At 36.1% G+C, this 13,319-nt stretch overlaps 1 protein-coding gene across 9 annotated transcripts in view; it reads right to left on the bottom strand.

Annotated features, from left to right (window-relative positions):
- The window catches only part of ADAMTS6 (ADAM metallopeptidase with thrombospondin type 1 motif 6), a 283,064-nt gene that overhangs the window by 97,735 nt on the left and 172,010 nt on the right, over positions 1-13,319 (bottom strand). For 8 of the 9 annotated variants that reach the window (XR_006273340.1, XR_006273341.1, XR_006273338.1 and 5 more), the window contains 2 exons: positions 4,863-5,008; positions 2,652-2,715 (listed from right to left, as the gene is read on the bottom strand). Coding sequence is in view for 5 of the 9 variants with exons in the window: in XM_043488472.1 (XP_043344407.1) it covers positions 2,652-2,715; positions 4,863-5,008 (210 nt within the window). In the remaining 4 variants the exon portion in view is untranslated. The remainder of the gene's footprint in view (positions 1-2,651; positions 2,716-4,862; positions 5,009-13,319) is intronic. The other variant, XM_043488474.1, reaches the window with a different exon arrangement.

Here is a 13,319-nt window from a genome sequence, read left to right as displayed (position 1 = left end):
TCTCATGCATAAAACCTCTATTTTCCAAGATTTATGTTATTCATCCAAATCACTATGTGGTTTCATCATTGCTTTTTACTAACCTCATGATGACCACTTCCTGTCATTGGTTAAAGAGCTTCATACCTACTTCACAGTTTCACTATATGCTCCAAGTCCTAATGTCACCCACATGGAAGACTCCCCAAACTCCCTACCCTTAACAATCCTTGAACTCTTTGACCTCCATTCAACATTGGGGGAGCACTCCCATGACCATACTCTAGATCTGACCTCAATGAGAACAGTCTCACTTCTCACATCTTAAATTCATATATTAATACATTCCACTCTTGGATCCTGTGACTTGCTATCTCTTTCACCCTGTTTATCCTGCAACCCTGGTTCTTTCATTTTTATGGGTTTTTCAAAGTTAGAGATCTAACTTTCTCCCTGCTAGCCCTCTTTATAGACTCCTTGTCATTCCCTAGTGTGCAGTGCATGACTCACCAGTATCCTGAAATTCTTCTTGACTTGTATGCTGTTCTGTTGTAGTCTCACCTTTCTCTAACCCATTTTCATCTAAAGCATAATTCTGAGACTAAATTTTAACCTACACACTTTGCACTTTATTTTATTTGTGCCTAGAAATCTCTCAATGTGTCTTCCTTCTTTTCTTTTCCAATTTGCCCTTCAGGTCTTTAGCTTCCTAAGGGAAGAAACCCTTAACTCCCTAATTAGGCTATGTGCCAATTCCACATGTTTTTATAGCATTCCATACTTATTCTATCATATCACTTGTCACCCTGCCTTGTGATTTTCTGTGACTTCCTAAGAAATTATAAAATCCTTGAAGGCATAGACTCTCTCACTCGAGCATAGCCTGATAAATTACTTGTTAATTAATGCTGGAAATTTAATATAATCATTGCAATTGAAGCTACATCTAATTATTAAATTGAAGCTACATGTATTATTAAAAATAAGTTTAATAGAACTAAATATCATAAGCTATAAATACAAGTGTGTTAGCAATAATATGAGGAGAAATAGAGTAGGGTAAGGAATAGAGTAGAGTAGAGTAGGAATAGAGTAGAGTAGGAATCCCAGGGTTGTAGGGAGAAGGGAGGGTTGCAATTTTAAATTCAGTATTCTGATTAGGCCTCACTGAGAAGATGATCAGTTGAGTAAAGGTGAGGTAAGGGAGTTAGTGGTGTAGATATCTGGGTTGGAAGAGTATACAAGGCAAAGAGAACAGCTAGTGCAAAAGCCCTAAGGTGGGAGCATGCCTGGCATGTACAAGGAGGGAGACCGTGTGCCTGCAGCAGGGTGAATAAGGAGGAAAACAGTAAAAGATGAGTTCAGGGAAGTAACAGAAGCCCAGAATGTGCAGGCTTGCAGACCTCTGTATGAGTTTGGATTTTAGTAAAACAGAGAGCCATTGAAAGGTGTTGGGTAAAATACACCCAAACTCTGCCTCTTATATTGAGCACTGTAGGGAGCAATAGTAATATCGGGAAATTCACTGAAAAAGCTATTTAGAATAACCCAGGGAAAGATAGGGGACAACTTCCCTGACGGTTCAGTGGTAAAAAATCCACCTGTAATGCAGGAGACACAGGAAACACAGAAGAGCATATGAATGAGGAATAGTGTGGGAGTGTGGGTAATAGTCTCATGATACTGTAACAAATTAAAAGCTGTGATTTTTAGATAGGAGAAAGGAAAAACTATTTGGAAGGAGTAATAAGATATAATGACTGGGTATGGGCCTCCCTGGTGGTACAGTGGGAAAGAATCCGCCTTCAATGCAGGAGATGCAACAGACGCAGGTTCGATCCCTGGGTGGGGAAGATCCCCTGGAGCAGGAAATGGAAACCCACCCCAGTATTCTTGCCTGGAGAATCCCATGGACAGAGGAGCCTGGTGGGCTACAGTCCATGGGGTCACAGAGAGTCGGACATGACTGAGCAATTAACACACACTAATAAGATTTAAAAAAGATAGTCAATTCACTTCTAGGCCCAATCAATCATGGGCTAGGGGAGAAAACACAAGTCCTTAATTTCAGAGGCCTGCAAAGGAAGCAGTATCTTCAGAGGAAAGCCAGTTTCCATTAGAACAAGAAGGTAAAAGGAAAGAAAATTCAGAGACTTCAAGATATAAGGGATTTTGCTGATGATGAATCACGAGTTTCTGGGGGCACAGAGGAGTTTCAGTGGTTGGGAAGGTATAGGTAACAGCAGGGATATGCAAAGATTTATGGAATTGAATGGAAAGAGACAAGGAATGATGTGGAAGTCTGGGACTTCTTGAAGTGTCAAACGTAAAATGGAATAAAGGCCATACTAAGATTAATCCTTATTTCTTGAACTCAAGAAAGATAATGGTGGCAAGGTTATGAGTAATGATGGGCTAGGAAGTTCAGGGGGTGTGTGTCTCTCTCTTGATTCCTTTTCAGGAGAGCATATTTGCTCCTAGTGCTGGAGCTTCCTCTTGACTCTTGTCGATGGAATTGATGGACCTAAAAGGCTGGTTTCATCCAATTTCAAAAATTCATGTGACCCTCACACACATGGATTTCTGATCAAACTAATTCACAGTTTAAAAAGTTTCCCTGCTCTAGGGGAAATGTAAGCTAACTTTTCATAGCAAAATTTGGTTTTACTTACATCTGTGTTGCAGGAGCGATACCGTTTCCTTTCCCCAAGGCAATATTTTCCACCTCCTGAAGGTCTGAAAACACATTTTGTTTAACATGTGAATATAATATATCTAACCACATAAAGAATACATAAATTGCTTGATGAAAACATATTGACATTTAAGAAAATAAAAAATTTGACATTTTATTAGTTATTAAAATAATAATCATTGTGACAGCAATAATGATTATGATTGTTAAACAAAAATTAAGACAATTTACTATGAGTAATTTTATAAGTAATTTTATTAGGCTTTTAATTGTGATGATATATACATTCTTAAGAAAATGTGATTAATGTACTTTCTAATTAACATAGTAAACAGGTATTCAGTTCAACATAATGAGTTTAAAAATCATTTATAATGAAAAGCCATGTGAATCATATTCAACAAAACACATAATCTGATACTATATGTTTATCAAGTAGGAAGTGGAAAGTTTGTTTTTATAGACTAGAAATAAGGAGAAGACACTAAATAACTCTCTGGAAATAGCTTCAGTTCAGAGTATATAACGCAGAAATAAATCTCTATCTCATTTCAAATATTATATAAAGTTTAAAAGAATTAAATCTAAACATCAGATAGGCTTGTATTATATAGATACTTTATAGTACATTCAATTAGGGTGTTAAATACTTGTTTAATTAATTAATTTAATTAATTAATTAATTAATTTAATTAATTTCTGGAGTATTTAACATTAGAGAAAGTCATATGCTATCATTTTGGCATGTAATATTTGAATGGAAAAACTAACTTCTTGTTTCAAAAGTGGTCCAAGTCATTCTCTTAAGTATTTCGGTATATTATTTACTACCATAGGGTTTTATACTTTTGGTTATTAAATTACAGTAGCTTGGAGCTGAACTTCATTATTCTGCACTTGTTTTAAAAAGATCAAGTCTCAATTTATAATTTTGGTTCACTGATAACTATTATCAGTTTATTACATTATCAATTATCTCATTGATATTAATTACAAATGAGATAATTAAAGTTACACTTTGAATATATTTTGAATGACAGTGAATGCTGACTTTAAACAAGGGGAAAAAAGTGGCCCAGTTTGAGCCAGGATGGGAGAAATGGGTTGGTCAGACAAAAACAAGGTAGTGGGAATAGTGGTGGCACTGTTGTGTTATGAGTGGGTGACAGTGAGCTCTGTTTAATAGAATGAAAAAACAGAAGTAATACAAAGGGAAACGATTTCAAACTGAAAAAGAAGAAAAGAGAAGACACATTTAGAGGGAGGAACCAAAGACAGGGATATTAAGTTAAAATGGGAAAAAATAAAAATAGACCATCTTTTACCCCAGCAGGGGGAAAAAGCAGAGGTGATATCATAACATCATTCTGCACCAAATAATTGTCAGCAAGAAGGTCCTTAACCTGAGTTCTAGACAAAAATGGGAGCACTTGACATGAAGCAGCTAAGGAGCAGTTTAGTCTCTGGTAGGACACAAAAGACCAACTAGAGAAATCATCCACCTGTAATGGGCACTGGTGGGAGGGAGAAGCAATACAGCTTAGCAAGGAATACGGATGGGCTGGCTTTATGCCAGGGGGACTCTGGCTAGAGAAAGAGTGGTGGGAGAGGAGCAGTCTGACCTGCATAAAACAGTCATGAGGAGAAAAGTGGTGGCAGTTCCGGAAGATGATTAATGGGGGCATGTGAATGGAAACTATTTTAACACATGGGCAGTATTCTTTTCATTGTGATTTGTGATGCGAATCAAGGCATTTCAACCCTTGAAGTGCTCTCATTGGTCTTTTTAATACTAATGTAGCAGTAATAATTTTATGTGACATGTGAAAAGACCTTAGGTTTCCTGGGAATAATGGTAATGTAGCTAAGACCAGACCTGGTTTCATCCATAATTCAGTAGTTTTTGGAGGAGGAAATCTATCTGATTATTACTAGATTAAAAGTCTGGCTATACCTGGGATAGATACACAATGCTTTTCTTTTCTTTTTAGTTACACAGTAAGGTGAAAAGAAGAAAAAGAAAGTCTGTCTAACAAGGCTCCTCCACTTTCCAGTGCCTATTGCTTGTTCTGAAGACAAGCACTTGGCTCACTGGCGAAACGTTTTTACAGATAACATGTGAAACCACAGCTTTGAATCATTTCCAACTGTGTCTTTTTGTTGGCTCCGGCTTACTTTAGCTACTTACGCTGGACTGTCACAGTGTCTTAGGGATGAGGAGACGCCTCCCCCGCAGGTCCTGCTGCACTCTCCCCATAGTGACCAGGGACCCCAGCCCCCATCTATGCTCTGGGGCCAAGTGCCAAAAGGAACACAATCTCCCTGATAACACCACTGCAAGATTTCACAGAAAACACAGAATTAGCTTTTAGGCAGACAGGGCTACCAGGATAGAAATAAATACATAAGGGTCAGGCACTGACCAATTATAGGCATTAGCATTCTCCCAATAGATAACAGACTGAGAGTTCTTTAACTGTGTTTAGACATTGGTAAAGGTGCATGTGATTTGCAAATTATCTTTAGCTAAGCAATGATTTATAAATCTCTAACAAATACCAGGCGTCTAAAAAACTTTACTTCTTTTTTTCCTTCTTTCTCTTCCTCCAGACTTTTGGTGTTTTCTCATTATAGAGACCTCAAAAGTCTTTTTTAGATATTTTAGTATTATAACATTTTTTTCTTTATATTCCACTATTATTAGACTCATGGAATGATAACGCAATATGGAAAGTTCCCCAGTAAGGAATTTTTATGATGGCAATTGCTTTCTCTTTAAAAAAAAAAAAAAAAAAGGCCGATTGAGGCTACAATAGTAAAAGAATGTGTTGTGGCATTTCATCTACATGAGTACTGCAGACATAATAAAAGTTATGCCAAGACACTAGGGACAGGATACAAAAAAACCCCTTATATACACTGACTAGCCATGTGTATAGCCCTTACATGAACATGTGAACTGGATTTCTTCTCAGCTTTACTCTCTGCAATAAACCACACATACTGTACATAAGTAGAAAGCCAGGAATAATTTATCGAGATGCAGACATCACATAATCAGCTCATAACTCTAACATGATAAATCTTATTTGCAGAATATGGTAAAAATGAAAGCCGTTTTAAAAAAAACCAAGCACTATGCAAGGCTTTTATTAGTGCATTTTTTCTGAGTTATCAAAATTTGATGAACCATGCTGATGCTTGGAGAAGGAAATGGCAACCCACTCCAGTATTCTTACCTGGAGAATCCCATGGACAGAGGAGCCTGGTAGGCTACTGTTCATGGGGTCACAAAGAGTCAGACACAACTGAGTGACTAAGCAGCATGCTGATGTTATGAAAGTTCTTTGCTTATATGGTGAATAACAATAGTGAACGTTATCAGAGTTGAGTAACTGTCAGCAATGTTAGACTGTTAAATAAAAATTCAACTTTATATTAAAATGTAAAGGGTTTATGACATGTGATGTTTTAAAAGTAATCAATTTATTATATTAATTCCATATATCCAGAATTCTTTCACTTTCACCATTTGTACTGCTATCACGCTAGACCAAACTGGCAAATGGAATAGCTTGTTATCTGGTCCCCCTGCCTCACTTTCTTCTATCTATAATCTACCTATTCTCCAGGGAGCTATCAGAGAGCTCTTTTAAAACACACTATGGTATCATGTTACTCTTTTCCTCAAAAGACTGTAATGGTTTCCTCTTCCCCAAGGTCAACAGTGACTTTTGTGACCTCGCCCCTGCCTCCCTCTCCAGCCTTATTCTCTTTCTGGTACAGAATGTTCCAGACACACTGGTTTTCTTTCTGTTCCTCAATACACTAAACTTGTTCTCTGCTCAGGGTACTTGGATTTGCTGGTCCTCCCAGAAATACTCTTCTAATTCCTTCTATAGTAGTCTTCTCCTCATTCGGTCTCAGGTCAAGTGTCATTCAAAGAGGGGGCCATCTTTCCTTGACCACTCTTATTATGAAGTGGCTGTACCTCACTACCCCTGCCGCCCTCCCCTCCTCCTACTCCAGCATGTACAGAGATTACAACTTCCTGTTTTAGTCCCCTTTACCACTCATTTAAATTATCCATGGCAGAAGATGCCATGGGTTAGATAACATCACTGATTCAGTGGACATGAACTTGAGCAAAATCCAGGAGACAGAGAAGGACAGGGAAGCATGGCATGCTACAGTCCATGGAGTTGCAAAGAGTTAGACACGACTTAGCCACTGAACAGGAATAACTTATTTTTCAAATTATATTTTATTACTTTTATTGTCTACTCTCTTTAGTATACAAAAGCCTTAAGAACCACATGTGGCTATTCAAATTTAAATTAATTAAAATTGAAAATTCTGTTCCTGAGACCCCTTCTAGGATTCCATAGCCACATGTGTCTAGTGGCTATGATACTTGACAGAGTAGATACAGAACATTTCTGTCATCACAGAATGTTCTAATTGAAAATGCTGAATGTCTAGAATAGTGTCCAGAATGTAGTAGATATTTAACAAAGCTTTATTGAATGAATGAATACATTAGTTAAGTTATTGAATTCTGTGTCCCATTTTGATTACTACATTTCAAGAAGGAACTGGAGATACTGGAGAGTAAAGAAAGTCAAATTCATCTTTGCATCCTTGGTAGTTGGCATTCAGAGAATGTTTCAGTAGTTGTAACAACATAAGGACTTTTTAAGAAAAGTGCAAAGGAATTATCATTTGTCCATAAAAAATTAGGCAAGAGCAAGTTAAAATTTGGTTGACTATATAAGGCCAAACATTCTGATCCTAAATCGAATAAATGTTAAAGTAGTGCATTAAAAAAGATAATGAGTTTTGGGCAATTAAAAAGTATTATGAAGAGAAAAAAAAACATCTGTCAAAAATGATGTAGCAGAGGTAGTTGGCTGAACCGATAATACAGCACCAACTCTGGAAGCAGGGCCGCTAATTAAGTACATGTGAGAGGGAGAATGTTCAAGGTGCCAGCTTGTGATTTACCTAATTGATCTTGAAGACCAACCAGTTTGTATAATGGTATATCAATTGTGTTAGATCTTCATCTTTATAAAAATCATAACAGTGAACCAAATATCCTCTGGTTTTATATTTTTGGTATTACAAATGTTATTTCAAGTAGCTACGTGTAAAAATATTTATGCCTCACCTGTTTTCCTATGAGAGTAACTGAGTAATGTAGTATTAATCAGCAATTACTGTTTTTCCCCCCTGTGGTCTGGAAGGACTGATGCTGAAGCTGAAACTCCAATACTTTGGCCACCTGATGCGAATAACTGACTCATTTGAAAAGACCCTGATACTGGGACTGATTGAAGGCGGCAGGAGAAGGGGATGAAAGAGGATGAGATGGGTGGATGACATCACCGACTCAATGGACATGAGCTTGAGTAAGCTCTGGGAGTTCGTGATGGACAGGGAAGCCTGGCGTGCTGCAGTCCATGGGGTCGCAAAGAGTCAGACACGACAGAGAGATTGAACCAACTGAACACTTAAAAATTCCAAATTTGCATATTTTTTAAGTTGGAAACTTAGCATTACTGATTTCAAATAAGAATAAAATTTGATTTTACATTTATCTTATATAATCACAGAGCTGCACTTAAAGCTCAAAGAGACTTTAAAATTTATGTGGTCTAAGCACTTCATTCTTTCATATGAGGCAACTAGAATCTAAGAATGTTGACTTGCCCAAGATCACTTACTGAGAGAAAAGGATTTGCTGTCCAAATACACATAAAAAATGTGGGGAAAAATCAATTGGAGGTGTAGGACTATATATCTGAAGACATTAAAGAATATGCTAGTATACTTTATTGAACTGTTTTTACTACATAAAATACAAAATAACACTAGAGATTTTTAAAAAATTCAATTAGCTGCAAGTATATACATATGTTTTTTCATACCTCCTTGAATATTCTTATAATTAGCAGAGGAAAAAATTCCACTTTGTGCATTTTTTAGGGCATGAAATTGTGAAGGCCACAAAAACACTGAAAGATGTAGGTTCTAAAATATTAAATAATATTTTTTCACATGTTTTCTAGATGCTCACAAAATACAGCACGGGGAAAGAAATCACATAAAGTCTCTTGTTTTCCTTTTAAAATGTATACTTAAGGTACAAGATAAATACAAATATTCAGTTTGTAAAATGTTGCTCAGTTTTTACCATTAATTAATAATATACATAGCAGCAGTATTCTGTAAGCAGTTTGCTAAAACCTTTTATCGTTAAAATTCATGCTATTGATTATATCTATTCTACAGTCATAACATAATAAGACAATTATATCATAAAGTTAAATAACATAAATTAATGGGAAAGAATGAAGAATTCATAATAATAAGTATCAGCCATTTAGCAGTTGACAAGAGACTAGTGTCTAGTTTAATAATTAATTAACAACTTAGTCTTCAGTCAGTGTGTTGATTTTAGTCGCTCAGTCGGGTCAGATTCTTTGCCACCCCATGGACTGTAGCCCACCAGGCTCCTCTGTCCATGGGGATTCCCAATGGCAAGAATACTGGAGTGGGTTGCCAAGATCCAGGGGATCCTCCCAACCCAGGGATCAAACCCAGGTCTCCCACATTGCAGGGGGATTCTTTACCATCTGAGCCACCAGGGAAGCCCACCAGGGAAGTCTGTGTGGAGCCTGTTACAAACTTCAGTTCTCATTTTAGCAACATCCTTCTTCGGTCCAAGGCAAGTCCTTTGTTTCTTTTCTTTAGTTTCCCTAACTACAAAATTGGGATTAATTCCAGTTTTTGATTATAATATGGCTTGGATTAGGATGACTACGGAAATTAGTTCTATACAAACATACCTTCAAAGAAGTTAAAAATCTATCAAATGACTTGTTTAGGTTTGCTCTCTGGCAAAATGTTCTTTTGTGCTTGTTTACTTTCCTCTCAACCTTGTGTTTACAGGAAAGGATGGCTGGAATTTTTGCTACCTCTCCTGGTAGTGTTATGTATCTTAATGTAGTACATGATTTTAAGAGAAGAAACTCATTTAACTTAACAAGTTTTTTAAGAAACCTATAGGGAACTACATGTGAATCAAGTTATTTGAGCTAATTTTCTAGATGACGATATTAATCAATCTATACTAAGATTTTAATGTAAGTCATAATTAATATAATTAGATTACACCAAATAAACTTTAAGTACACAAATCCTATAAGCACACTAAAGGTGAGAATTCTGAGATTTGTATTTTCTATTTTTATCCTTTTTTAACCTGAAGATGCCCAAACTGTAAAAGTTCTATTTCCACAGGCATAGAGTTTTACTTCATTTCTTAAACTACAAAAGTTAAATATTCAGAGGGAAACTAGTTTTTAATTTTTATTCTCAAGGGTTATATCCAATCTAGTGATCTTGTACTATTCTAAATATCAGTCATATTACTTTAGCCTAAACTATCCAGATACAGTAGATAAATTTGACCTTCTTTTCGCTAACTCAGGTGTGTTTAACCAGATTCAGAAAGGTGAAAGAAGTGAAACTATCACATTACAAACATAAAATCTCGTACTGCTCATTCTTGCTTTTCACATTCCTTCTAAATAAAAGAAATATGTCTTTAAAACTATCTAGAAAGACGATATATTCCAGTGAGGCTTTTAAATTTTTCTTAAGAAACACTTATTCATCATTAAACATTTCTTTCTGTTAAGCCACCTAATTTTATTAATATTATAAATCAAACAATCTAACTTTGAAAATTTGTCAGAATTCTACAAAGTAAAATTTCAGAATAAGTATACACACAGTATTTTAAAATAAATTTTTTAAACTAGATATATTTTAGGATGTAATTATGGTAGATTTTGTACCATAGCCAGCACTGGGTCTAGCCAGCATCTGGAATAAGATAATTCTAAGGAAATCCTAAGATTTTAAAGGATGTAATATTGGTGATTCAATATAGAACATTCTTCCCAAATCAGAAAACCTGAGAGTTGGAGCACAGTGCTATTAGAAGGCTTATCTTTCGCTGTGCAGGTGTGGGAATGCTAAAGTTTATTTCAGCCCAAATCCTAAATCAGAACTTGTCATCCCATACAATTCAAATTTCTAGAGCAATTGGAAGAGTTATTCTTTCTTCACTTCCTGTGTTTATAGTTTGGGACCCAGTCAAAACATATTAAATTCTACTCTAAGAGAATGAAGATCTAAGACTGAAAATGTCCAATTATATCGCTGGTGCTTTAAAAGGACATTTAATAATTCTATTCTAATCTAGTCTTGTGTTTATCATGCAAAAATATTAGGAATCAATGTCATGTATATGTAAGCCTAAATTCTGGACTGTGTCTCTAATTGGGTCTTGTAGAATCATTAATATTTTGGCAATAAACCAAGTATATGAAATGTTCTTTGTGGTCACCATCAGAGCTTACAAGAGCTGGGTTTTGATTATCCTTAATATCCTGTTTAGTAACAATGCCAACACTACTATCAGAATTTTTATAGTGTAGATCTTTGTTTACTATTTCAACAAATATGGCATCCCTCCGAGTTCTGTCCAAAGGGCTATTGCTGATGGCATGTCTAACGAAAACTCTTTTACTACAAGTTATACTGACTGATTTGTAGGAGTGTGACCCATGGACATACAGTACCAGTGCACTGTCTGGGCTCATCAAATTTCCTCCTTTGGTTAATGCTACTGTCCCAGAGCACATCCATTCAGACCATATGGTTCTTATTCAGCCCTTGAATGGCTTATTCAGGCAAACATCCAATGGCTGTAATAGCGATGTCAGACCCCCCAGGACTCACGCAAAGATCAGTTTTTAATTTTTTGGCCATATTTCTTACTCCATCTGCTAAATGTGCATGGAACAGTTCCCATACTTACATGGAACATTTGTGGAACTGCGCCCCCGGGCAAAGATCCCGTATCTTTTGCAGCCAGAGTTTGACGAGATCATTGTGGATCCAGTCCTCTGGATATGTCTATGCTATCACTTGAGCCATATTTCTCCCCTCCCCCAACCTTTTAAAAAAAAGATTTATTTAAAAAACTATGAGCAGCTTTGGTTTTATCCTGCTGGCTAGACAGGATATAGGTTCTTTCTTGTTCCTTCTGCTGAGAGTAGTTTTGAAATTCAGAATTAAGATCAGAGGTTGTGATATACTATTCATGCTTCTGAGACACACAAACTCATGCTTACAGTTTGTGATGCTCATTACTACCAGTTAAGACAGTCTGGCAAATAATTTTCTGCCCACCACCATCTAAGGTTGGCACATAATAATGAAAAGTAATGATGATGTTCTAGTAACATATATTAGCACCATTCCTCTGAGGAAGCCAACAAAAAGCTCACCAAGATAGTATCTCATTCCATTCTCACTCTATCTCTATGAAATATGTAAAAATAGATTTTCTCTCACTTTAAAGTAAGATTCATTATTTTGCCAATTCATTATTTTGCCAACTACCATATATATTTAGCTCAATGTTCTGTCCAGGGGCCTTTTTATTGTGATTCCAGAGATAACAAACTGTTACAAGTAAATAAATGAAAAATCCACTTAGTAATAAAGGGTAAAACATATTGCTAAACCATTTCAGGCTCAGTGACTCAGCATTCCTCTGACAGTGAAAATTTGCCTTTTATTCCACATAATTTCCCATTTGAAAGTAAAGTATAATCAGAGGCGGTAGAGAGGGACAGTTTTCAACTTTGGAATCAGAAAGACCTGGGCTAGAATCTCAGCTTTACTATTCAATTGCTATGTAATCTTAGGCTTTCAAGTTTTACTTTCTTCATCTGTAAAATGGAATTAAAACAGTACCCACTGTAGAAGATTTTTGTCAACAGTAAACAGAACTGTTTGTAAGTATAAAACTATTCATTATCATTTATAACCACTATTACTGATAATGACAACTATGTATAGATGGCACGAATACAGACTGGTTACACAAAGTTGACCAGACCAACTGAAAACTTTGCTTTAATTTTGTTACTAGGTGTTTGCATGGCTATTTTTGTTTGGATTAAATTTTGGGCTCTTATTTAATATCCAAATTTGTATGCATGCCCAGTTGCTTCAATCCTGTCCAACTCTGCAACCCTATGGACTGCAGTCTGCCAGGCTCCTCTGTGCTTAGGAGCCATTCTCCAGGCAAGAATGCTAGAGTGGGTTGCTATGCCCTCCTCCAAGGGATCTTTCCAACCCAGGGATTGAACCTTTGTCTCTTATGTCTCCTGCACTGGCAGGTGGGTTCTGTACCTCTAGTGACACCTGGGAAACCCTAATACCCAAATAGGTATAGCTTTAAGAGGAAAATCTGCATTTGTTAATAGTACCATGCTTCTCTAAGGAAAAAAGCAGCTTGAGATCAACAACAATAAAAATTCATAAACAGATAACAAGGCAAATGCAGTAAGTGAAAAATAAAATAAATTCAGCTCACATGAATAGTTCTTTGTACTTTTCTCCCTTAAAAATGTAAGTTGGGAAAAAAATGTAAGATGATCTAGCTTTCAAAATTTTTTCATAAATTCAAAATTAATGATAGGGATATTTTGAGAGTCTTCTCCTAGCACTCTGTCCTTTCTATTTCTAAGAGTTTTTATGTTTATTTGTTTTTTTCATT

Source organism: Cervus canadensis, chromosome 16 (genome assembly GCF_019320065.1).
Source record: "Cervus canadensis isolate Bull #8, Minnesota chromosome 16, ASM1932006v1, whole genome shotgun sequence".
In the NCBI taxonomy this organism is placed as follows: Eukaryota; Metazoa; Chordata; class Mammalia; order Artiodactyla; family Cervidae; genus Cervus; species Cervus canadensis.
The sequence above is the reverse complement of the archived record's forward strand: the minus strand, read 5'-3'. Positions and strand labels throughout refer to the sequence as shown.